A 27,579-nucleotide genomic window follows, 5' to 3' on the forward strand; every position below is an offset into this window, starting at 1 on the left:
GAGGGAGGGGCGATTGTCTTTGAATGAGTTTACATGTGTGTCTTACTGAGAATCTCTCGGTTTTTGTCGGTGACTTGTGTTGTTCCTCTTCCTCTTTCAGTAATCCCTCCCATAATGTGTCTTTCCCTCCCTCTCTCTCTCGCTCTGTCCCACTCAGAATCACAGGAGTGTGTCAGTCTCCCATTAGAGAGGGTTGCTGGGTAATGGGAGAGAACAGATCTGCCTTGCTGTGATCCCCAGGGCCTCACTCGGCTCGACTACCACACACACACTCACAAAACACATATTAACACCACAATATAAACATGGTTATGTGTCTGAAAAAAAAAAAAAAAAACATGCATAGAAAACAAAACGTGACAAAAAAGACGAATATGGAATTTAAAAAAATCGAATGACTAGTTAGCTTATCGGTCTGAAAAGGATAGTTCATCCAAAAATGAAAATTCTGTCATGATTTACATTCTTTCTTCTGTGGAACACAACAGAAAATATTTAGATAAATGTCTCAAATAAAAAAAATTTAATCTCTGGTCTGATATTCTTCAAAATGTCTTCTTTTATGTTCTGCAGAAGAACGAAAGTCATACAGGTTTGGAATAACATGAGCGTGAGTAAATGATGACATCATTTTTGGATGAACTATCCCTTTAAGAAACATGTTGTTAGAGGGCATTTACATAATACAAGTTCTTGCATTTGTAATAGTTAGACTACTTTTAATTTAACATGCAATGACGGGACTCTCAACGCAAAACGGCCTAAAGACGTCCATCTGAATGTGTAACTGTAGCGGTGCTGCTTTGATGTGTCATGTTCCTAGCATGCTAATTAAAGCACCGGTGCTAAAAACATCAAAATAAAAATATCCAAATACCTAAGAAAAAAAAAACAATCTCAACCTCACTTACGGACAAGTCATCCAACAAGCGACAATCGTGACCCATCCCTCCCGCAAACACACAAAGACAGAAAATAGACAAGATCTCTGATTTAAAACGAAAAAAGTCACTGTGTCTCTCCAACGTACACAAGCCCTGAACTTGGCAGATACGTTAGGCAGCAAAATAATAGGCATTTTCCAACCCATAATGCAGAGTGTTAGCCAGTGGCAGTCCACTGATTTAGGTACTACGTCGAGACGTCAATCTGAAGGCCTTGGAAGAGCGAGAGAGCGAGAAGGAGGGGGATGTAGATACACAGAGAGTGGGCCTGCAAAGCAAAGATGAGCGAGATAGAGAGAGCGAGATGCTCCTAATGGGAGACATGCAGTCATCTAGTCGCTGACTCTCTCCATTCAGCGTGTCACTGGGTATCCATTACCTGCCACTCTCCTCTGATCTCTTTGGACAGCTCTGATCAAAAGATGTCATTTGACCTACTCGCCCGCTCGTGCTGGCCCGCCGGGGTACGTGGCCCGCGAGCGCGGGGCTGCCTCGCCCGTAAATAAAACGACATCATCGCTTCAGCGTCCCGTCATGTTCTCGGGCCGATTATGATAATAGTGGATCTGTCAGCACGTAAACGGACAGGGCAGCCACGGCGCTAATGCGCAGGATATAGCCTCTCTGCCTCCGCCGCCTTAGTTCCTGCTTTGCTCTTTATTGGGTCGACTTTTCCCTCTCTCTCTCCTGCTCCTCTCATTGGATGGCACCTGAGAAGCAAGCCCCGCTCGTTGAGGATGTCAGGGTTAATCTGTTAGCATCGAGCTGGGGCCGCGGAGGCAAACAGAAAGAGATTTGCCTTATTCTGATTTGGAGGGAGACAGGGCAGAGGGTGTAGATGAGCTGGGGAGGGGACTGATTGTCTATGATATTGCTCGTGCCGCGTTTCGAGAGGTCCTGCTCGGGCTGCGGGCAAACATGGAAACAGACACATAATCTAAACAAAACCAGACGTAGAAACAACACGCCGGCGCACGAGCACATCATAGAAGATGAAGAAAATTACACACAATGCCGCAAGAGGAGACACACACACAAAACGCTTGGGCTCGGTGGAGGCAGGACGGTAAAAGGCAGGCGAACGTGCAGGGTTTTAGAGGCGAGAAAAACGGCGCACAATAAAGCGAGAAAACAACACTGCTCGGAGGCAATTTAGACTGCAAAACACAAACCATTAAGTTTGTGCATTATCTTTTAATTTAATCTGGAATGATTTATAATCCATCACGCAAGGCTTCAACCATATCCAATTATTCTCTGTGCCTTGATTGACAACAAAGGTGATTTATTAAGCTAATAAAAAGTGATGTGCACCCAGCCCCCCTCCTTCCCCCCTCGACACCCCCCACCCCCCTGTGAAAATAGCCAGTGAGAGACACACTCTGCTTACAGGGGTGTAGCGGTTCACTGCCGCCCTTGGCCAAGGGGCTGGGGTCACGTTTGTCGTTCTGGAGGTGTAGTTAGAAAGTAGATCTGAGATCAGAACATTGCAATAAACATGATATGCAATAAATAATGACTATATTTCAAGATATACACTAGTGTAGTACCCCTATCGATGCATGACAGGAAATTAACAGTAGCCTGATTCTTGTGAAGTACTATTAACATACTATTTGTTTATCTCAAATGACCAGAAAATTACATAAATGCATATTCAGAGGGAGAGAAAGATGCTCTCTGGGTTTTGGCAGAGAAAAATGACATTGTGTCTTAGATTCGTTCATTTTGGGTATGCATGTGTCATCTTGTCGCAGCTGCTAAGGGCTAATGTTCTGCTTTGGATATTATTTCTGATTATTAATGAAAAGCAGAGGACAAGAATGATGGTTTTCTTCAGGACGCTCGTAAATAATATTAAAACTGTGCCAACAACAGGGCCGGCCACCTAATGAGCCTTTAACCCTGTGAGTCGCATATGCCTTGTGTTAATTTTAGACCTATAGAGCTATGAGGTCACATTCACACAGCTGTGTGTGGAAGTAGAGCAAAGAACCCATACAACACACTTTACCTCTTTTTACTGAAAATAAAAGAAGTGGCTTTAGGGTACGGACTAGTTTGTGTGCAGATTCCTTCAACTGTACAGTATATTGTCACGTGAACTGTCGATCGCACGTGTGTGTGTGTGTGTGTGTGTGCATGCACGTGTTCTGAATGGCTCATAAACCACAGGAGGACACATTAATGTCCACAATGTTCAGCCTGCCCTGGTAAACACACAACCCCCTCAACTAATGATGCAATAAGAAAACAAGCCATCACAGCCCCTCCGCAGAGAGACACACACATCCACACACCCACTGTAGCCGACAACAGATTTAAGATCTTAATATCACATACTTAATAAGGGTGGGGAAATATGTTGGTGGTCTACCAAAGAAGTATTTACTTTCTTTTCCACAAAATTCTCAGAAATCTCTGGGAATAGCCAGAGGACGACAACAACAGAAACACAACGATAAGATACTGAAAGGTAAAGAGTCACTGAATGGACGACTTCAAATGTTGTAAATGGCACATTTTCCTTAGCATGTGTGAAAGTGAGGCTTGAAACTGGCTTCTTTTGTCCAGATAAGCAGACACGGCTCTGGCAGTACATTCTCTCAGCTCATAAAACTGGGGCCCAGGGCAGAGGACCCTGTTCACTCTCTTTACAGGCTTCCACTGTTAACGAGAGAACGGCTCTCGTTATAACTGTCCCGGCACAGCCGCGGACCTTTGCTTTGTGACGTTTAAAAATGTTGCCTGGCTACACTAGGTCACTGTGATGCTATAGAGCCATTATTTCACTATCTTTATCTCCTGCCCTTCTCTCTCTTATATTTGTGTCAATTATATATGTACTATATATATATATATATATATATATATATATACACGTACAGAACTAGAGACAAATCTATATTATATACGTATAGAAGAAAGTTGGGTGGAAACTCGCTTGTGTGCTACGTGCCGAAATGAAACACAATAGGATGTAAACAGGATGTGCAATTAAGACACCACCAATCCAGACAGTTGGGCTGCTGCATAACACACACGCACGACACACACACACACACACACACACACACACACACACACACACACACACACACACACACACACACACACACACACACACACACACACACACACACACACACACACACACACAGAGAGAGATGAACATGCAGAACAAAACACAGAACAAGTCATTTTAAATAGTGATATCTAAATCATCAAACTAAACAAGCAGGTTCTATCAGTCTCATCCTGTTCTGTATAATTATGTATGTTTTTCCTTAAAGCAGAAACTGATTGCATGCTTTTAAAGGGTAGTACAAATAGTTTTAATAAAGTCATTGCACTATGATTGCATTTAAATCAGCTGATTGTTGCTCTTCATTAATAAATAATTATTATGGAATCTCTCTCTCTGTATATCACTTTTAAATCAAAGAAGAAAAAAAAAAACTGTACGGCTGTATTCCATAATAAAAGCGGATTTCACTGAATAAAATATAAGGATAATTTGTAATATTAATTTATATTAATTTAATATTAATTTATATACAATATAGTAAAAAAAAAAAAAAAAAAAAAAAACCAGCCACCACCACTAAAAACAACATTAATAATAATTATTATTATTTGAAATATCTGTAGTTTAAAAAAAAAATACAATAAACTCTGGGATCTGTTTTAGTGATAAGAAACCAAAGTGCTGCTGCATATCAATCAATTTGCAGAACTCTTCGACGAGGTTTGTTTCCCTCTGTGTCAGATTGCATCCTGCATATTTTCCTGCTTAATTTGATATTTCAAAACCTGAGCTCTTATTTGGAATAAAACTTTGATTATTATGTTTGTCTTTCTATGATTTATTGCACGACTGAAATTAAAATGCAACTCTAGATCTTTTAAAATGGCATTCACTCTAAAAGGGCATTCATTTACTTTGATATTGCATTACAGACAAGTTATTCCTAAAATCACAGTGAATGATGGATAGCTAGTACTCTATAGCCATCAACACCTCTTAGTGGGGGCCACGCTCTGATTGGTCGAGTGCCGCAGGGCCCTCTCCTCCCCTCCCCATTGAGTCCTAGGGGCCGCAGGGCCACTGATCTGGGCTGGGAACTGATAGAGTATCCATTTCAAAGGCCTGGCCTGTTCCACGGCTCCAAAAGGGGGGGGGAATGAAATATAGCAGGAAGAGGGACGCCACATTTAATTATCTCATTATCACACAACGACAAACGAACACAAATGAAACAGGCCAAAGAGTGATCCCAGAAACGCAGAGCGTTAAAACCGCCCCTATGTCTACGTGTGAGTGTGTGTGTGTGTGTGTGTGAGAAAGTGCGTCAAACCTCAAAGAACTAAAGGCTCGTATTTAGATGTTTAGATGTACAAGCTCCTTTAAACTGCCATTTAAACACACACACACACACATGCACACACCCTCAGGGCTTATGCTTGGGAAGATCATTAACCTCTCCATACCCAATTAAAGTGAGAGTCTGTGTGAGCGAGAGTGTGTAAGAGTAAACGTTTGCTTCCATATGTGTATGTGAAATATTGCATCTTTACCTCAGTGTGATTAATTTACAAAACATTAACATCAAGAACACACAGTGAATAAAATGCGCGTGCACACACACACACACACACACACACACACACACACACACACACACACACACACACACACAAAAGCTAATCAGTGTGTCTGTTGTGAATGCAGTAAGGATGAGGAAGAGTTACCACCTAGCATTGTGTTTGCAGGATGGAACTCCACAGGGGAGCACAGAAAACCGAGCCACGGCCATGAACCTCACAATAACACCACAATACAATCAATACGACACACACACTCTGCACACAACTCACGGCTACAAACAAAAAACACGTTTCTTGCAATAACCTGCAGCTCAGATGCTGCTGCACACTACAAATGGCTACGAAGAATCACAGTGTCGCCTTATGAAATACAATAATAAATTAAGTGAATACTGCAAATGTATGGTCGTGGTCTCCAGAAATAATCTGAGGCACTAGTAAGAGTTCAGACACACACACACACACACACACACACACACACACACACACAAAACACTTCCCTTGCTTACTGAGAGGATAAGGAACTCTAAATGTCACAGATGTTCTGAAACACCTGCTTTGGAAACCCGAACTTACTCAAAAACAAAAAACAATGAGAATCGAGACTGCCCTGCTCAAGGCCAGTATTAAGGATTAAGAGGACTTCAGTTATTTTTATTCATTTTAGTTTAGCCATTTTATAATGTATATGACTGCAAAGGGAGGACAGGAAGCTCAGGATCAGGATATGACGCATGCTGGAATCAAACTGGAGTTGCTTGCATATGAATGTCTCAGCTTGATATGTTTAGTTTTAACTATACTATATGTATATGTTTATATGTTCTAAATTTAGTTTTGCTGTAATAATCCAATGGTCGAGATCATATACTGTATCATTATCACAATAACTTTCCAAATATGTCACCGCTTTTCACTCCAGTGGAATAAATCACTACCTTCTTCCTGAACAAATCTTTGTGTGAGTATGTGTGTGTATCAGGGAAGATAAAAAAAGACTCTAAAGTTTGCCAATTTTTGCCTGATACCATCTTCTCCCTAGTCTCATGGTTTTTTCCACTACCACTTCTACTCTCTCCTTTCTTGCAGCACCTCCAAACAATAAATAAAGCATGTGTGTATGTGTGTGTGAGCGCGGGCTCTGTTGATAATCCTCCAGAGCTGCAGCTTATCTGCATTGTAGAGAGGTGCGAGGCAGACAGTCCCTATCGCAGGTATTAATGTAGCGCAGTTCCCTGTGTCACGATGGAGAGATAAGCAAACACACAGAAGTCCCAAACACTCCACACACACACACACACACAAAACATAGCCAGATTACAGATTGTTTCCCCCCTTAGCCTACAACAGAAACACAACTAAATTGAGAGCAGCTTTAATACTGAATCCAAAACATAAAACACATGTAATAATATTACTGCATATATATATATATATATATATACATTTTTTGCAGGAATAATGTGTTAGGATGTTGAAAGAGTGGTTTGGGAGGGTGTGTGGACACAATGGGACAGCTGTATGTCCAGACCTCCTACCCAACTGTTACACTCATGTGCAGCATGTATGCAATTCAATTACACTGCCAAAAATTCATTTGATTCAATCAAAGCCTTCGTTTTGCATCCACACACACACACACACAAAAATACCTCTTGCTCAGATGTGCATATGTGTACTTAACACGTTACGGTAAAGATACGCAGTCAAGATGGCCAGCGTCATAACATTTGTGGTTTTACACGCACAGCTGGGAGCGCAGAGACGTACTCTGGCACACAAACTTTTCCCCCACTGAATTCCAGGGTTGGGTGACTGGATCGAGCCAGAGGAATTCATAAACAGTGAGGGCCTTATCAGCCGGGAGAGGGACATCCTCTCAAGCGCACAGCAGGAGTGATGTGGACCGTGTCATCAAAAAGCGCCACAGACAGCCACAGGAGAGGGGAGGAGTAAATTGCACTCATTAATTTAGTTTTCTTTTCTTTTTTAAATAACACATTTTTTATAAGAAATGTGTTAAATAACACTACAGGATAAAATATGCTTGTAGAAATATGTCACATGCATAAGAATAAACACATGTAGAAACTAAAAATAAAGTTATGTATAAATAATACATTAAAAAAATATATATATACTACTAATAATGCTAAAACTAATTTTCTTAATTTAAAAACAAAACAAAAATGTAGCATAAGAATTCAGAATAATTTATATTAAATTTAAAACCACTTTTGGAGAGAGAATTTTTTTTAGCAATCCAGTTGCACATAGCTAACCACGCTGGGGCCGTTTTAACATTTGGTTTCAAAGGCATTTGTTTTTAACATTAACGGGCCCCTGTCAAATTAGGTCTATGTATTGGAGCGGACAAAATTTGCATCAGCAATCAGTCGTGAGAGTTGTAATGTTTGACTTCAGTGCGTAACTAGCAGCTATAGGGACTGACCCAGGACCAGGTCAATATATAACCTCACAGCGACTCAATAAATCACTTAAACCCATGTTTGACACAAGTGCAACTGCGAAGAGAGATTACGCTGATAAGCCATTTAGCTACACATTTACTGAAGCCAGTGACTGAACTTACGATTGATTATGTACCAAGAGCAGAGCAGGGATGCTAGGAAAGCATTTTAAACATTCAGAAGTGCCCTAACATAAACTAGCACACAAATTACATTCGTCCCCCAAAAAAAGAGGTGTTATGAAAAAAAAAAAATGTATCATGGAACGAGTAACTTAGTAACTCTGAATAGTATATGCACCACAATATTGTTATTTGTACAGGAAATCCAGTGGGGGAAATTATTTATTTTAATAGCCTTGGGTAAATGCCTATTTTTGGATAATTAAGTGTAATTCAATACTTTACACGTTAAAGGTGCTTCATCTAATTTGACTATTTTCTCTTTTTATTTTCTCCTTTAAGATTGACCCAACCATAATATTGTTCATAACAAATAAATGATAAGTCTCGCATCAGTGTTAAACAAAATCAATTACATACTGTTGCAACATGGACAACTAGTCTAAACCCTGTTTTGTGTCACATGTTCACAGCTCTTCTTCGTTTACATTTTTAGGCATGTCCAGCTCTGCAATTTTCTCATTATGTTTTGTGTCACTCTCATGTAAATAACATAGAATGCCCACCAAATGTCAGATATACACACTCCGCACGCAGTATAAACGGTACAGTCAAATATCCAAATATCTTTTCATAATATCAAAGAAAATGCTCATCATATTAGTCTGCAGAGTAATAGTTTCACGTCAAACATATCAAACACTAATCAGATATAGGCTATAGCCTGAACAACGCCTTTTTTAGCAACCATCCTGTGAAAAAACAACTCTAACGCTCTCACAGACACTGAGTTAAGAGCCTTGACATTTCCATCTCTATAATTTTATCAGAAAGGTATGTTGAGGATGCGTGAGAGTAGTCGTGTCTATCTGAGGCATATTTGTGGTACGGGCCGGCGCAGTAAAGCTATTTTTTCTCCATTTACACAAAGGGCAAACCATGTCAGTGTGACGTCTATGAGTGCGTTTTGCAGTGTTTTGACTGGACTCTTAGTCTGCACCTGTGTGAGAAGATTAGAGTGACTCTTTTATCTGATAATGACTAACCAAACACTACTTACAACATACAGCACGGCACTGTCTCGTGTTTAAACCAGCATGCGGGAAAAGCACCATTTTAATATTTTAAACACCACTATTCCCATTCTGAACCAAACCATTGAACGGACACGCAGGATGATTGCTGTGTGAATTCTGACATTTACAATAAACTTGGATATGAACGTATCATTCGAGAACACTTTGGCTTGGGAGGTGATCACATTGTTCTGACTCTTATCGGTGTACGCAGAGTGAAATGATGGAGAAAGAGAGAGAGAGACAGACAGAGACAAAAAGACAGGCCCATGGGAGAGCTGCTGCTAGAGGCAACATGACCTCACATTACCTCAGAGACATGTAGGTGCAGGAGACACTGCTGTCTAACCAAGTGAACAGAGACACGGGCACAAACACTCCACACACCATGTTACTGCAAATTATTACATGGCTCTCCAGAATACTTGATTCTGATCTGTTAATGCAGGCATTCTGTGGTCAGATATGTTTGGATAATGACAGCTTAACTGTATGATTGACTGTCTGATTCTCTATTTACAGCACAAAAAAACAGCAAATATTTACACACAATGTTTTGCCTGCTATCAAACCCAAATAAATGGCGTGAAAATAAGGCAAAAAAGGTCAAAGGCATAAAAGAGTGATAAAGGAGGAGAATAACATGGTTAGAAATCTAGTCTAAAACACATTTGCCAAAAAATAAAATAAAAAATGTCACCAAGAAACCACCAAGAGAAAAATAACAACATTTTACTTACACCTAAAATACATGAGCATTTACATCATATTACGAGATATATATACAGACCCTTTCCAAAAAATTGAATATCATGGAAAAGTGTATTTATTTCCATAATTCCATTCAAAACGTTAAACTTCCATAGATTATAGATTCAGGGCCCACAACTTAAACGATTTCAAGTATTTAGTTGTTTATTTGTACATAATTTGGGCTTCCAGCTCATAAAACCCACGAAAACAGGATTTCAAAAAATTTGAATATTACATGAAATCACACAGTAATTACACAAGTGATACCATGGTCATTGAACCAGGTTTTGGTTATTTTGGCAGTGTGGGCAGGTGCAAATCCTGCTGGAAATTGAAGTCAGCATCTCCATAAAGCTTGTCTGCTGAAGGAAGCATGAAGTGCTCTGAAAATGTCCTGGTAGACGGCTGCGTTGAGTGGACAGCACAGTGGACCAACACCAGCCGATGACATGGCTCCCCAAACCAACACAGACTGTGGAAACTTCACACTGGACTTCAAGCATCTTGGATTGTGTGCCTCTCCATTCTTCCTCCAGACTCCAGACATGCAAAATTTGCTCTCATCAGAAAAGAGGACTTTGGTCCACTGTGCTTTATTAAATCCAGAGTCAACGCAGCCGTCTACCAGGACATTTTCAGAGCACTTCATGCTTCCTTCATTTTCCAGCAGGATTTTCACCTGCCCACACTGCCAAAATAACCAAAACCTGGTTCAATGACCATGGTATCACTGTGTAATTACAGTGTGATTTCATGTAATATAAAAAAAAAATTAAATCCTGTTTTCGTGGGTTTTATGAGCTAGAAGCCCAAATTATGTACAAATAAACAACTAAATACTTGAAATCGTTTAAGTTGTGGGCCCTGAATCTATAATCTATGGAAGTTTAACGTTTTGAATGGAATTATGGAAATAAATAAACTTTTCCATGATATTCAAATTTTTTGGAAAGGGTCTGTATATAAATATATATATATATATATCGTAATATGATGTAAAAATGTCAAAATGTACCGTTATTACCAGTCGATAAAAAATATATATATTTCTAAAACTTTCTATTTACATCTTGTTTTACAAGTGTTGAGCATTGTAGGCAATCACTATCATATCTATTGATCACGTGAACGAAATGGCCTATCAGAGGCGCTAGTCAGAATCCGCTTAACATCGATGAAAATGCATGAGGCGCACGCTTGCGAATCCTTTCATTATAACCAACAAAGTGTAAACACGACGTAAATAAGAGATTCATTGTACAATAAAGAGCTTTTTTTATTATAACAGGAGTTTGAGAGCGTGCGGAATTATGTGCTATAGAGATTGAAAGTGATCATAAAGGGAGGGCTCTTCTCTTGATTTCTGTATATAACCCATTCACAATCTGAATACAAGTTAAGCTTTTAATGCTGCCAAGTACACTGCAAAGTTTCTGGATTGACAACTGTATTTAAAATGTGCAACTGAATCCGAAACTGTGATAATTGACAGTGATGATAACCAACGGACAAGACAAAATGGGACAAAAATATTGAAAGTACTTAATTCAACAGTTTTTGCTCTGGTACCGAAATATTATATGGTATTTTAAAACCCATTTGCCAAAATTAAATCGAATGTTAATTTATGGTGTAACTATCAAGAAAAAAAAAAACCATTCTCTTTACAACTTGAATACATGTAAGCGTCCACATTGTAGTCATTAATTTAAAAATGATTATGATATCAGGACAGCTGTATATCAACCTGATATTTATTTTAATGTATTTTTGACTAAAAGAGATTTTTAAATAAAAACCGTATGTGCGGTCACTCATTATTCTGGACTGTAGGGCTCTCTGTCTCTCGCTGTATCCGAATAACATCAGTGACTATAAGTGTGTGTGCACACGCATTTCAACAGAGACATCTTAAGCTAGAGTTAAAGAAGGCACACCGTGTAGGCCTGAGGCTTTGTGGGAAAGTCGCAGCACATACACACACACACACTCTGAGGCACACGGGAGAGCGAGCGACATGGATTTGAAGAGGAACACTTTTAAGTACGCGTTTGTAGCATTTGCTCGAATCAGAGCGAGGTACTCAACCCTTTCATGTGGTTCCTCTCTCTCTCTCTCTCTTTCCCCTCACTCACTCTCATCTCCTCCGCCAGCCCTTTTATTATTTCTCTCCCCTCTCTCTTTCTCCTCCGATCTCTTTTTAATTAATTACAACCTGGTCTAGTGACGGAGAGAGTAAGCTTTATCTTCCTCTGCTCCACTCTCTTACCGTGTCGAGAGAGTAAGACTGAGTTAAAGAGAGAGAGAGAGGACATGCCACACGCCAGTGCTTTCCTCCTGCTCCACTCTCTTCCTTACCCTCGTTCTTCCCTCTTCACTCTCTTCTCCGGCAACCCTGAGCAAGTGCTAGCAAGGGTCATATCTTTTTAATTATCTTTCTTGCCTTTGATTAATTATTCCGTCTGACAATAGCGTGTTTCTAATGCTTTTCACCTGCCCGTCTTGATTGACAGTGCCTCTGTCTGAGTCAAAGCAAACAGCTGCTGCCATGATTGCCTAGCAACCAGGAGGTGATGGATGAGACCCAGAGATGGATGGCCACAATAAATCATGTCTCCTGCTATAAAACTGGAAAAAAAGAGAGAGAGGGAGAGCGAGGGAGAGAGAGAGGGGTACTAGGAAGGGGAAGAAATAGAGCATACAAAAACAAAACAACCTATTCTCTCCATCCTGTTCTTGCTTTCCCTCACGTCTCTGTGTTTTTCGCATGCGCTCTCTCTCTCTCTCTCTCTCTCTCTCTCTTTCTTTCTATCTATCTCTCCCTGGAATGGGTCTGAAACTCTCTTAACAGTTTGACCCGAGCTTTCAACCTCCCTAAGAAGGGTGCAGCTCAAAAGTGTGGTTTGCAGGGGCAGATGAAGCCCATAGGACTTTATAGAAGCAGACTGCTGAAACCCAAAGGCTCGAGGAGTTCGTCATAGGGTGGGGCCTGTCATGAGTTGGGACACGTTCTAGGTGCTGGAAAATTCAAGAACAATGAATCCAAGTACACCCACCACGTCCAAGCAAAATAATTCATCAAACCCATTTCAATGCGGCCGGGAGCATGATGCATCTCACGTCGACGGTCGCATAGCCCCCTACCGCAACAATGGACAAATATATCAAGCATTGTTGAGCGCTCAACTGCCACTGCCAGAGACGACAGGAATCTGACCAGCCCGTGAACTGCAGGCACACAGCGAGAGCGCACCGTTAACCGAATTATCAGATGCTTATAGATACTGTGAAAATATGATTCGGACAGATCTCCTCTTACAGTCACAAAAGGGACGGAGGAAAACATGACAGAAATGTTTTCTTTAACGTGGGCCGGGCGCGGAGGATCACGTGCGATTGGAGCGCTCAGATATGCGTTTCTTTTTCTGCTTTCGTTAAAGGCCGGCTTCATTTCCTGCTAATGAAGCCCAGCTGTTCCCGCTCTTTTCGCGTCCATGACGACAATGGTCACCTCGTTTCTGAGGGGCTGTCGACAAAACTTTACGACCTCGATGAAAAACGTGTCAGCGCTGGGGGAGGAAAACAAAAAAGGGAAAAAAAAAAGTCAGGGTAACCTAGGTTACAGGGCCACAGTGTTGACAAATAAAACACTTTGAGCTTTGTTTTCAGGAGCAAAAAAAAACAGGGTAGTGAGTGGGTGAATGAGTGAGCAAAGGAGTGCGGCTCCTCTGGTATCTGGTAACGAACAGTGCAAGAGCTCGGCCCATCCATCAGAGGAAGCCCACGTCCTGCTCCGAGCTCTCTCTTGTTCCCTCTCTCTCTCTCTCTCTCTCTCTGAGCCCTGCTCAGGTTACAGCTTTACACGGCCAGTCTAAATAATATTCAAAATGATGAATGACATGGCCAGCCTCGTATCCATCATCAATTTCTTTTTTTAAGGAGCATCCATCTTCAGTAATGCTCCTTTGAATCATGGGAAAGCGAAAGAGCTCCGATTCACTCATGCAGGCCCCTGGAGAGGCAGAAGGAGGGACAGGAGGAGGGAAAGAGGGAGGGATTTGGGTTCTGACTGATACCTGACAGCCAGACCTGCGCACGGACACAGCCTTACCGAGTCGGACACATGCAGGCTCACTTATAAAACCCAAGACTTCCTGTGACCTCAATAAATGCAAACTTTTGTAAGTGTGTCATTAAAAAAATAACCTTCACAAACATAAAAACTGAGGAAAAATTTGAGTGGCATTGTTAGTGGTCGTGTCTCCCCCTCATCCGCCATCCCCTCCCCTGGCTGTGCAGACCCCTCGGTGGCGTGGAGGCAGTGGCAATTCTCAGAGGGGGGGACAGCCCCTAACACTGGGCTCCTTGGCAAGGGCCCGTTTGATAAATGACACATGTCATTCTGTCAGGAGAGAAGGGTGGGTCCATGATGTATGACCGTGCTGAGGAGCTGGGGAAATCGACTGTTTGGCATGGAGAGCCTCTCTCTCTCGCTCTCTTACACTCTTTCGGTCCCGCTATCTGGGTTCAGGACGGCATCAAAAAGGTCGAAGAGTTGTATCTGCGTGTGTGAGAGCCAGAGAACAGGCCGGCTGTTCTTTTTTTTCCCCCTGTCTATTGCTCCATCTCACTCTCTTTCTCTCATACTGTCCTTTTCTTTTCTTTTTTTTAAGTAAAAGGAAGAGGAAACAGGCCAATGAAGGAAAGAAAGGGGGAAAAAATGTGTAGGAGAAAGAAACAGACCTAAAAAAAGAAAACCTGGCTCGGAGTAGTGCGAGAGGGCAAGCGTATCAATCAAAGTCAACTTCGGCAACAACGAGACTACTATTTCAAATAAAAACTACATAAGGCAGACAAACGACCTCGGCGCAGGACCGAAACCCGAAACGGCTCGCCGACCGACCAACCGAAACTCTCTACTCATCCCTTCTCGTGTCTCCTCAAAGGCAGGCTTCAACTCACCCCTCCTTTACTGTAAAAGTCGTCTTCTTTTTCCTTCCTCTATCTCATGCTCTTTTCTTTTTTAACACACTGGCAGTGGGGGCCTGACATCTGCAGAGTGCATTTAAAGAAAAAAATGTGTCAAGGAAGCGTGATCCCCCTCCACCCTCTCTCTCTCTCTCTCTCTCTCTTTCATTAGCTCACTGGCAGGGTGGCACTTCTCAAGCTCATTACAGCCAGAGGATTTATGGTGCCGAACCCAATGGCGGAGAAAAGGCATCTGTCAATAATTGCAGGGAGCAGCGCACACACATCTCGAGAAGCTTTGAAATCTCATTAGGTATGCAGTTATCAGGCATAAAGATCAAAAACATTACTCAACTCAGACAGAATCCTACCAAGAAACATTAATTAGCAACAGGCCCGCAGTATAAAATAAAACAGACTTCCTCTCTCGCTCTCTCTCTCTCTCTCAGCCTCCCTCCCTCGCTCTGCCCCTCACACCTGCCTGCCTCTGCCAAGAACCGACACGACTTACCCAAGCAGGCGATGCGTACGAACACATCAAATAGCGGGATCACACAGGAAGGAAACGCCGGCATGACGTTGCACTCAAGAAAAATGCACATCATCATACGCAAACATTCATATATGTGCGCCGAGGTTGCGCAGATACAGACGTGGACAAACACAAACGCACCGGGGACTCCGGCAGAGTTAACAACATCCCGAACCCCTGCGCGCTACATTCCCCTCTTCTTCCTCTGCCCTCATTAAATAAAACACAACATGGAGGGAGGAGGGATAATTCCCAGCATCTGAGACTGATCAGGACATGAGAGAGAAGGAGTTTGGGAGCGTTTGAGGGCCTCCCCTCTCTCTTTCCTCCAGTCTGGGTAGTGAGGAGAGAAGGAGGAAGAGGCCTGTCAGGCCGGAGAAGGATGTCAGAGCTCAGGCTGGCCCTGATTACTAGGGCCCCTCTCTCGCTCTCATTCTCTGCTGCTCTGCCTTTCATCACCCGCACCGCCATCAAAAAGCCTGCATGTCACACGCACACACCGTGATAAAAAGCGAAGCAAGACTGATGGCTGTCAGTTTTCAGGCTCGGAGTGAAAGAGGAGGAGGGTGCCGAGACAAGCCGAGCGGTGGGGCAAGATCCCTGCCATTTCCGTGGAGGAATCGTACACACACTCACACACACAGACTCAAGTGACACTCTGAAACAAACCAACAACCAGCCCCCCTGCCAAAATCTTTACTGTAGTCCCTGCCCCCAACTTACTCTCTCTAAGTAATTTTCTCAGCCTCCCTCGGCACGTCCCTATCCCTCTTCGACATGACAGGGATTACTTCCACGCGGCCATATTTCATTGGACTACACTGGGACTCTCGCAGTTGCGTGTAGCTGCCAGAGTGGACCGGCCTCACAGATACACACACAAAGAACTACAGTATCACTCAGAGCGAGAGAGCGAGAGTGGGAAGGCGGGACAACTCAAGCATATGGAAAGAGCGCAGGCCGGATGATTCATTAGTACTGTGATACTCAGTGCCACCTCTGTGCAAGGCTAAGCTAATATCCCTCACAGTACTGGGCAGGGTAAAAATAACTGTCTACCACAGCCAGACACATAGATCCCAGAAACCCTCTTCATTTCCTGTCTCCTCCCAGATTCCGCCCCACCGGAAGAGGTGTGGGTCACGGTAACAGCAAATCATGCAGCGCAGCCGAGAATCTTGACCAATCGCCAGCGTCAAACAGCAAGTAGATTTGGAGGCGTATTCTGGGTATCACAGCATAATCGGCAAGGTTCAGTGTTCATTGTTGATCGATAAAATAAACAAGAATCAGGAAAATGAGCAAAAGGGATATGATCAACACTTGCTGTGGTGCGTTCTCTCCGTGGGAACTGCTTTGTAAAACATGTTTAACTATCACAGTGCATGTAGTTCCAACTCTCTCAGTAACAGAGGAAATCATCAACAAACTACAGCACACAACCCGTCCCGCTGAACTAAAACTATTCAAACTTTTCATCAAATCAAAGCACACACAAACCTTGAAGGGGAACATAAACTATTTTTTGACGCGTAAATGGCAGATAAGCTACTCAAAATGTTTTGTTTAAATGTCTCCAACAACGCTTAATTTATTTTCAATTTGTGTGACTTTCTCAGCTGTAGGTAAAACAAGAATGATGCACTTTTTCAATGTTATTCTTCAAAAGATAAATAGATTCATTTAAGCATATTTAAGCAGAATAAAATCAGACAATGCATCATAAACCCATAAGATAGCAAGCAAATTCAGTGTCAAATTTAACAAACAGCAAATGCCTAATAGATGCTAATCTATTTTTTTTAATGTCCACTGAATTCCAAGCAGGAAGATGGCCTATTTCAAATGAAAAATGTTGCGAATATTTAAAGCTTCACATTACTGCATTTAATACAAGACAAATATAATATATTTTTGACAATGTTTTGCATCCTTAAACAGCATGAACAAAAAATGACTTATGTGTTTTACTGTAGGGCTGAAATAGCACGGTTATAATTGATCAAATAATGATAATGCAAATAATTGAAAACAAATTTAATTATCAGTTAGTCGGGGCTTTGCGTTGTGCACGGAAAACCTCCATCACTTTAAATTTGTGAAAAACACATTTGAAAAAAAACAAACATATATATTACATTTTATATGATAATCTTATAATGCAAAACAATGTACTAACAGCAAGCGAGCAATTACTGCCGGTGTAAAAAGTAAAATCTGCATTCAGGTCAATCACACTTAGCGAAAAAGAAAGGAAGGGAAATCACCTGGATCAAAACAATATTCACTTTTAAACTGTGCAAATGTTTTCTTTTCTCTTTTTTTTTACTTTAATGGGATTTACTGATTTTTTTTTCCCTTATATTATTTTATTACAGGAAAAACAGCATTTTATGTTCAGATTATGGTCAATGTGGTCAGAGTAATAGTGTGTTTCTGCAACAAAAAAATTCTACCTTTTTTTACTAGTTAATACTTTGTGGATCTGTATTTTTGGTTATTTAAACTGTCGTAACCACTTTCAAACAGTGAAATCGCTTTATATTGTAAACTTTATATTATAAACATATTTTGCACACAGTGTGTAGCATGACTACTTTACAAAAGCAGTGCGCAAGATGAATCATAAAAATAATCAGCAGATAAATTGTTTCTTAAAATAGTTGTTAGCTGGAGTGTGTGTAAAAGCGAGACGCACACAAACAATGGAATCTCTGGAAAAGAAGGGGTGAAAAGAAGGGAGGAGTGAGAAAGAAACAGAGAAGGAGAGAGAGAGAGACAGTAAGGGGGTAGAAAGGGGGGAAAAAATGAGGGAAGGATGCAGCCTTGTGAGCCAATTTAAGAAATAAGTGCTGATGCATCAGCTATTGACTGTGTGAACGCTCCTGATAACGCTCAAGGCGAAACTGTGAGGGAAATGACAGCATCAACCGCCTGCAATAAACTGCAGCCCGCGAGACCAAGGGAGCCCTAATTGACAGCTGTCAAGCTAATGGGAGCCATGACGGAAGATTCAGGAAAAAAATTCTGTTTATCAACCATCAACCCTGGTGTGGATCCACAGGGAGGAGAACTTCCCCTCCCTCCGTTCTCTCTCTCTATCTTTCTCACTCTGTTTGGCTGTTAGGTTATTCAGCTTTTTTCCCTTAACCCCCATCCCTCTTTCCTTCGTTCTTTCTTTCTCTTTCTCTCCGTTCCTGTGCTTTTTCCCCGCCTCTTCTGCTCTTAACCCTTCTCATTGTTGCTCACTTCTTGCGGTGAAAAAGGCGGAGGACAGCCATAACTAATCATAGTGTCAGTTGGCTGCCTGGGAGCGCAGGGTTTGGGCCAGAGCAATGTGAGGAGGACGAGGACTCAGGCCCCATAATCCACGCGCGCACACACACACACACACACACACACACACACACACACACTGCTGAGGAGACACCTACACAGGGCCAAATGCAGTTCTCTTTCCAGCTACTGTGTACATAAAAGCAAAGAAAAATCTGCGACTACAACAATAAACAAATTTCAGTGTAACAATATATCCAACAGGCATGCTGCTCACTCTCCTGCTAAAATGACCATCAAGCTATAACAAAATGTGTTCATGCGCTTCATTCATAATGCTGTCAGATAAGGAAATTTGATACAGAAATACTCAAATGCATATTAAAGAGCTGCAGGTGATGTTTAATTAGATCTCCTGTTAGATTTGAAAACGTTATTCTTACGCTCATTAAATGCAAAACATCTAGATTAAAATTCTATCCGTCTAGACGTGCATTAGTATGCAAACTTTTGATTAATCATTTTCTGAATTAAATATCTGTATATATTAAACAAAAAGAAAAAAGAAAAACCCAATCGTTTGAGGAGAGGAATGTAATTCTGGACAGTGGTGTACATGACATAATTTTCCTTTTCTTAATAATGCATATGATTATCATGACTAGGTTTTAATAAGGGTAATTAACATAATCAAGTCACCATGACGTTTCATTATAATTTAAGTAATTAAATTGCAGCAGGGGAAGAAAAAAAGAAACTTGAACCAAAGTGGACGACTCTTAATTTGCGAAGAAGTAAAAAGAGATCACAGACACACACAAAACTTCAACACCGCCAACTACTACAATATTCTTTCTGCGATTGTATCTATACTAATCATAACTAACCTATCAGTGTACGTGTTCCACATAAGCATGTGCCGGTGATCATTATGTGAATGTGACCGTATCGGTGCGGTGTTCCCCATATGATCTCACGCATGCAATCCTCCACACCCTTGCCGGAACAGGCTTTGAGTTTGATTAATCATTGCTCCCTGTCTGCAATCAATCAAACACACACAAAATCACAGAAATCAGCTCCTTTCCCCAACTGCAATCCATCTCAGCGCAGCCTCCGTAACATTCGTCACAACCCAAATATTTTTATAAATCATATTTAGCCGCTCTAAACACAATGCTGAGAGTTAACATTTATTCGAACGCAGATGAGATAAACTAACTTTAAACACGCTATGAACGCCATCATGATGACCGATATCAACATCATCTGTCTTCATACATCAAATCCGCTTGGTTCAAACGCATGTATAGAGATTACATTTCACCAAACTATGAGCCGAGACAGACAATGTAAACACGGAGACTGTAGTTTGGACACTTCGGTATTAAGGGCACGTGGATGTTTCCAACAACGCTGTGCTTTAGTAGCTAGCTTTGATATTAAAAACCGAGACGGACAAAGAGATAGCTGGAGGAAAAAAGTTTGATGTTCTCTTCGACTCCCCAAAACAATTGATATGTTTGGTCTGGCAAAAGCTTTGAAGCCTGTGAACAAAAACATGGTGTGTACGCTGCATTGCCTGCGCCTGAATGGCTGATTTTTTTTATTTTTTTTTGGCGGCGGGGGGGGGGGGGGGGGGGGGGTGAATCACCCTCACTAGACAGAGAGTGCTGTGTCTGTCTGTTAAAAAAGAGAGATATATAGAGTAGACTGAACAAATGGAGAGCAGGCACACACACACAAAAAAAAAAAAATCACGTCAAAGGTGCGCATGTACGCGCACAGAGCCTGTGACGCACTTCCACCAGGTTACCTTCACAACACGATTTTTCTGCGCCTTTTGATTCTGTTTTGTCACCTCGCCACTATTATTGCTCTTAGTCTCTTGACCATTAAAAGCGCTCTATTTCAGCCAACATGATTACCCAGGTACCCCGGCCCATTTGTCACCTGCAGCAGCAAATTGAGTTAGTGCACCAACTAAAGGCATGGAGGACTGTGTAATATCAACTTGATTACATCAAACTAGCTGCAAACCTAATTGGGCTGGATGACAGTGTGCGGAGCTTGTCATCTCCAATCATTAGGCCTGTCAGGAATCCATCAGCTTTACAGCTAATTAGGTGAACACTAATGAAGCTGGCAAAACAACTTTTCTTTTTCTACGGCTGAGCGGGCCTTCCAGACTTGGTGGGAGGAGGGAGGAAGGGAGAGACAGAACGAGGGAGCGAGAGAAAGAGACAGAAAATGTGAGGGAGGGCGAAATTTTCTCATGCAAAGCTCAAGGTTGCAGGGGACTGGATTTCCCAAAGTTCCTAATCAAGGCCCATCATCTGCCATCTTTCCTTTGCTCTTTCCATCACGACGGCGCAATCAATTTGTCATCACTCTTTGTATGCCACAGTGCAGTCGTCAACCTTATAACTTGCAGCTGTGAGGGCTGCTGGGAGGGAGGGAGTGAGAAGATGAGGGAGAGACGGAGGGGAGGGGCAATGGTTTGAAGAAAGGAGAGAGGGAGTTAAAAAAGAAAAAAAAAATATCACAGGAAGTTGCCTCGTCTAAAGAGAGAAAAAAAGGCTCTCAGCCTGCTTTCGTATTTGTCTTCATCCACTCATCAAAGGCATAAATGCCTGATTTTCTCTCTCTCTCTCTCTCTCTCTCTCTCTCTCACTCCTCTGAAATGAGAAGCTTCTCAGTCACCCTTGTTCCCCTCCTCCCTCCTTCCCTCTACCTCTGCGCGTCCATTAGGCAAAAGCATTTTGATAAAGTAAAGCACGAGCCTATCGTATTGGGAGAGAAGAGGAGGGGAGGGGGACAAAATGAGAGCACTCACTCTGCCAACTTCTGATTGACCATTAGAGCTATTGATGAATGTGGCTGTCAAAGGAGAGACAATTAAATCAAATATGAAACAAAGTTGCTTTGACGGGTCAGACTGATGGAGCAAACCATTCTTCCGTCTCCAGATTAGGTTATTAGTTTGTGTGTGTGTGTGTGTGTGTGTGTGTGTGTTTTTGTAGGACTGTAGGTGTGCCCTCTATTGGACCGTTCACGAGTGTTTCATGCTCCGGTGATATTCGTATGCATGCAAGAGTGTCAGTGTTGATCGTGCCCGTCGAATAGTACAGATCTGTACATGGTATAAACTTGTGAACTGTACTCAACTGTTGAATCTGACTGTCAATAGTCTACTTGTTTTTATTTAGATAAGATCTTCACCTGAAAGTTTCAGCAGTAAATATTGTGCCGTGTATCACACAGTAACAGCGTGCAATTCATCCATGAATAAACAAAGACTTCTTGTGTCCCCTAAAGTTAGACAAGGATTCAAAAATCACAAGACGTACGTATTCTAGTTTTGAACACAACAAGAATATCAGTCACTGCTTTAAAATGCAGCTACACTGTAGGCCTACAAAAGACATTAGCAACAGTTAAGCTGACAGATTTCTATTTTTGTTTCTTTGACTACATCATTTTTCCTTGTTGCAAATTTGTCGACTAACAATCAAAATGTCATAAGGTATCCGTTGACGTGTTATTTTTAGACAGTTCATTAAAAATAAAGCAGATTTAGATGTCGTCTATCATTATTTAAACGGTCTGTTTTTCCCGTGTTCCTCATGTTAGTGGTCTTTGAGCAGTGGAAGTAAATGTGGCCTTGTGCCCCGGCCTATGTCGAAAAAAACTAAAGTAGAAAAGCAGCAATTAAAGATGCTTTAATGGGCGGTTGTCAGAGCAGACGTGACGTCACGGGGTTGTGGCGTTGCCATGGCGAGTGATTTATTGATGTTTATCAGGAATGAATAGATCAAAGAGCAGCCGAATGACAGGCAATCAATCAGCCGTCAAATCAAAGATGGCAATTGTCCATTAAAGGCTCTTCTTAGACCCCTCGTGCGTCGGCTACAAAATAATCTTTGAGGCTTTCCCAGAAACGGAGGGGAGTGATAAAAAAATATAAATAATAATAACGATAAAGTTGGCTTTTTGTGATCAAATGTTTTCGCACAAAATCCCCCAAAACAACGAAGACGAGCATCAAAGAGAGTCATGACAGTCAGCTGACACCTAAGCCCTTTTTTCCCTGCGTTTCTTTATAGATCTCTAATTCATGGAGTCAATATCTACGCCCTACGAGGAAAGAGAGCGGTGTGAAACAGAGAACAATCAAAAGACTTGTAGTCGACTCAGCTTCAGCTGCATGGGGCCAGGCGAGTAAAATAGTCAGTATTCACGAGGATAAAGTTAAATATTGTTATTATTCGGTCAGTTGACTACTCTGATGAAAGGAAATGTCACCATGTGGCCTCAAAAAATAAAAAAAATAAAAATAAAAAAATGCTAGACTAACATGATAAACTTAATATAAAACGCCAGACTTAAAAAAAAAAAAAAAAAAAACTTTTTTCAAATACACATCATACCGCTGGAACACTGGATAAGTCCAGATCGTACACACACATATTCAGCGTTACTATGAAGAAGATGGCTCAAAAAAAAGAATAATAAATAAATAAACGGGGAGGTGAAGAGGAGCAAATGAGGAAGAAGAAGAGCCGTACCTGCCGAGCGCCGGGGCGCTTGCTGTTTCCTCCGCGGCATGTTTCTCTTTCAGGGTTTTTTTTATTCAGGAGCCCCTGAGATCCCGAGAGCTGCTCCGCTTCTGCTCTGATACACGGCACCTGGGGCGCTTTCACACGCCTGACATGTATCGGCAGTTTTCAAACCAAAAAATCAGACGGTAAGATCTGAAGAGGATGAAGACGAAGCGGGATTTTCCCCCTCTTTCCTCTCTCTCTTTCCCCCCGCGCGTCTTTTGGGTTTGACGGAGAGTCGAGCCGTTACAGCGGGGAGAAAAACCGCTCGTGCCTCAGTGCGATTCTCACTCACTCCGCGCTGGAAGCTGCAACAGGCAAGCTTAAAGGAAAACGAAATGATCGCGTCACTCAAAGTCTGCAAACAGAGGCAAACATCAAGCACTGTCATATTAACTCCTTCCATCTCGAATGGGTTAGCTAGCTCATGTCATGTGGGTAGGCATATGTCTCTCTCTCTCTCTCTTTCTCTCTCTCTCTCTCCCTACCGCAGCCAACCCCAATGCACTCTAATAGTAAAAGTAGCAGGTCACAAACACAACACTATAGATATGCAATGATTGACACTAACATAGGAGTGTATCAAATCGACAATCTGACTTCATGTTTTGTTTAAGCGTAGTACGCTTGCAAGGCAGGCAGCAGTCGCCTTTATCAATGATTTAGGAACGTAATAGAGCAAAGCTTTACTTACTCGATAGCTTGAATAAACGTGTTATCCATGAGGAATCCGGTCCGAGTAATCGCAAAAGCAACACACACACACACACAAACACACACACACAAAAAAAAAAAAAAAATACAAAAAAAAAATATTTTTTAAATCTGCGCTGCTGTCGCCGATAGCTTTCTGTAAAAATCCAAAAGACTCCAAGTGTCCACCGCCTTTCAAACGTCCATCTCTTTTATAATAAACAAACCGGGGAATAGACAAAAAGCTTGGAGGAGATGGACGGACTTGTCGCCCGCGCGCTGCCTCGTTTGCTTATTTTGTCCGCGCGCGTTGGGAATCCGCTGAGAGAATCGATGCGATAGGTGTTTGATTGGGTATTCCTGCTTGTAATAACGCACATCAGAAGGAGGGGATTGACTCGGGCTGCGCCTCAGCTGCTGCTGCTGCGAGAGCATGGATCACTGAGCTATTGCCAAACACTTTCTTGGCCGCTAATAGCACTTCTTAGCCTTCTTTGTGGGGCTCGTAGCAGATATTTAAAAAACAGCAACGGGCGAAGCAGACGCGTCTTCCTCGCGCTTGCGAGACGCCTTTTCTCTTCTGTAATGTCACTTTCGAAAATCCCTTATCAAACGCTTTCTTCACAGAATGGACTTTTTAAGACGGTAAGATCAACATTTTCCAAATATGTCCATCATCAATTAAAAACAGTGTTATTAAGAGCTGATTTTTCGTTTTTGTTAGCGTGAACTGGAGTCAAGCGTAAACTCTTTGTAGTGAAGAATAAAAGTTGTCCGTATTGGATGAGAGAGGGAGATGGGAACTGTGTCCTCTGTTTACTAGGTGAGGGTGAGTTGTCAGACACTGCCTCTTCCCCTAAAGTCCTCGTACTGTCTTCTCCTCTCACTCATCTGACCGCAAAGGGAATCGCATCGAGCCCTCGAAAGGGGGCAGTTGGAGTCGTAGCGTTCACTAAAACTAGAATGTCCAGAATCTCTTGAATGTCCGCGCGCCGAGCTCACGGGGGGAGATTGAAAGGGAAGAGCAGTCTTTCACGGATCCAGGATGTTTTTGCCCAATCTCACTCACTCGTGTGTGCATGCCGTTAGATCCGCCCAAGCATCTGTCCGTCTAACCATTGGCGCATCCATCAGTGTCACACACACACACACACACACACACACACACAGACAGACACACACACGCCGCACGGAGTCGCTTTAACTACGGGAAGCTTCTCTTCTTCATCAAACGACGTATAAAGCAAGATCACACTGTTTTATGGGGGATGCATTCCGATTTTATTGTAAAAGAAATAATGATTTATTCAATTGCTATAGGCTACCTAGGCTAATGGTGCATCGTTCCGATGTACCAAGTAGCCTATTATGAGGATGTAGCCTATTTTCAAACTTTAGTGGACGAATATTTTTCTCTATTAGCTACTTAGCCTACACCTATAGCAACAACTATTAATAATAGCCTACCGACGAGTAATGGTAGCGTATAATTGTAATAATTAAAAAAAAAAAAAAAAAACCCACTATTTAAAAATCTTAAAGCAACTCTCAAACAAGTTGATGCAAAGAATGTTTTGCTATTTTTTTTTTCTTTCTTGTTTTCTTTTGATAGCCGGCTTTTCAGTCTCGATGGCAGTTGGCAGAGTGATGTGAATGTATTTTTCTTGATTTGCTGTGGATTACCGCGTGAAGGATAGGCTATTCTGGACCGTACTGTTTATTTATAGAGCCATATTTCACCGATGGCCTCAGTGTACGAGCATGTGCAAAACAACTGTAATTATGAACCACAAATTTAATTTCGACTTTGTTAAAAGTTTGAAAGTCTGTAAAACTACAATAAGCACAAATAAACTGTGGCTGATTTAGTCTCAAAGACTTAAATAGCAATTAAACAGGTAAAAACTCCCTTTAAATGTTCTTTTCAAGCTATATATAGCCTAGATTAAATTATCTTAAACTAAACCGAAACATTTATACAATTAACGAACGAGAAAATCGCATCTTTATATAAAACTATATATAGGCCTAGGCTATATAAACTAACATCTTTATAAAAATAATGTACTGTGTGTGTGTGTGTGTGTGTGTGTGTGTGTGTGTGTGTGTGGAACAGAGAACAGCTGCATGAGTACATGAACGTGAGCGCGCAGTTCATTGTAACCGCCCCCTTTTATGTGCTTATTCTAAAATCCCCCAAAAATGTTTTATTTTAAATAACATCGACTTAGGAAGTTTTACAATGCTATTTTGTCAAAAATCACAGCACTGTCATTGTGCTCAGTTGTCCAAAGAGAAGAAAAGGTACGTGATTGTCTTGTGTTTCACTTTATTTTCTCTGTATTCCTCAATGGGTATATATCCTTCAAGAGTCTGTTTTGTCCTGGTATTTTATGTGTCTTTAACTGTTATAACAAATAACCACTGTTTTTAATGTCAAAACGCGAGGTATCAGTTTAACGTGAAACATAGGCCTTTGCATCTTAAAAAGTCTTATTTTCTTTCAACTTATCCATTATTATTATTATTATTAATAATTCACAGTCTTTCAGAATATGCAGACTTGTGATTTATTGTTGTTGAGGGAGAAGGGAATGACATTACAGAGTTTCTAAGACTGTGAATGAACTTGAACATTATTCTTAAAACAAAGATAAACTTGATACTTTAATGAACCCTTTGCTATTAAATTAATATATCCTAATTTCTGGGAATGTTGGTCTCATTTTGTTTTTGCATATATCCCACTATGAGAAAGAGAGAGAAAGAATATTTGTATCATAAATAATGAGTTATTCAGTACCACTTGGAGGCTCATTTTAATTGCCACATGCGCTGAAGACAACAGGAACGCTACTATGTTTTATTTGCCGCAATATGCTCATGGTGGCTTTGTTAAAACATTCCTGCTTTATAAACTGTTGTTAGTTCAGTTTAAAGAAATAACTTTTCATTACATACAATTTCTAGTTGAATATGAAGAAATTAATGCTTGTGTAATCTGAACAAGAACACACATGACGATGTGAAAATACTGTCTAATTCTCCAAAAAGTCACTAGAACTTTGACATTCAGAAAAATATAAATCACCACGTGCTAGAACGAAAAAAAAAAGTCTTAAATATGTGGGGTTTGTGTGTGTGTGTGTGTGTGTGTTTCTTTTTTGCCTCCACATATTAGTGGAGCTCTCACTAGTCGAAGAAATTTGAGAGTTCGTTTTTACCTTTAAACCGAGAGCAAAGTCTGAAATAGCCCCAGTGGATCCAAGTCATTAAAGCTTGAGCATTACCCCAACATGACTTCAATCATGCACGTATATTTATCCTATACGTTTTATAGTCTAAACTAATACTTTATTGGAAAGTTCCAGCCTATTTGAATTACACAGATGTCTAAATACCGGAGATTAATTTATTTAATTTGCCCAAACTAATCCAAATTTCAGCCTCAGCTCTTTCAGTTCATTCAGTCTGGTTTCCAAAAGTGTCCGATGCAAGCACGAAATTAAAGAAGAGAACGTAAACGTGAGGGAAA

The 27,579-nt window shown here is 41.3% G+C and overlaps 1 protein-coding gene across 1 annotated transcript in view; it reads right to left on the reverse strand.

The window, feature by feature from the left end:
• The window catches only part of tshz3b (teashirt zinc finger homeobox 3b), a 38,369-nt gene extending 12,106 nt beyond the window's left edge, over positions 1-26,263 (reverse strand). The window contains exons 1-2 of the mRNA XM_084406107.1: positions 24,046-26,263; positions 23,319-23,673 (exon numbers count right to left, since the gene is read on the reverse strand). Of these exons, the coding sequence (XP_084262233.1) occupies positions 23,319-23,358 (40 nt within the window). The 5' untranslated portion in view covers positions 23,359-23,673; positions 24,046-26,263. The remainder of the gene's footprint in view (positions 1-23,318; positions 23,674-24,045) is intronic.
• Positions 26,264-27,579: the final 1,316 nt, after the last annotated feature.

The sequence above is a fragment of the Rutilus rutilus genome (genome assembly GCF_951802725.1).
Source record: "Rutilus rutilus genome assembly, chromosome: 3".
Lineage (NCBI taxonomy): Eukaryota > Metazoa > Chordata > Actinopteri > Cypriniformes > Leuciscidae > Rutilus > Rutilus rutilus.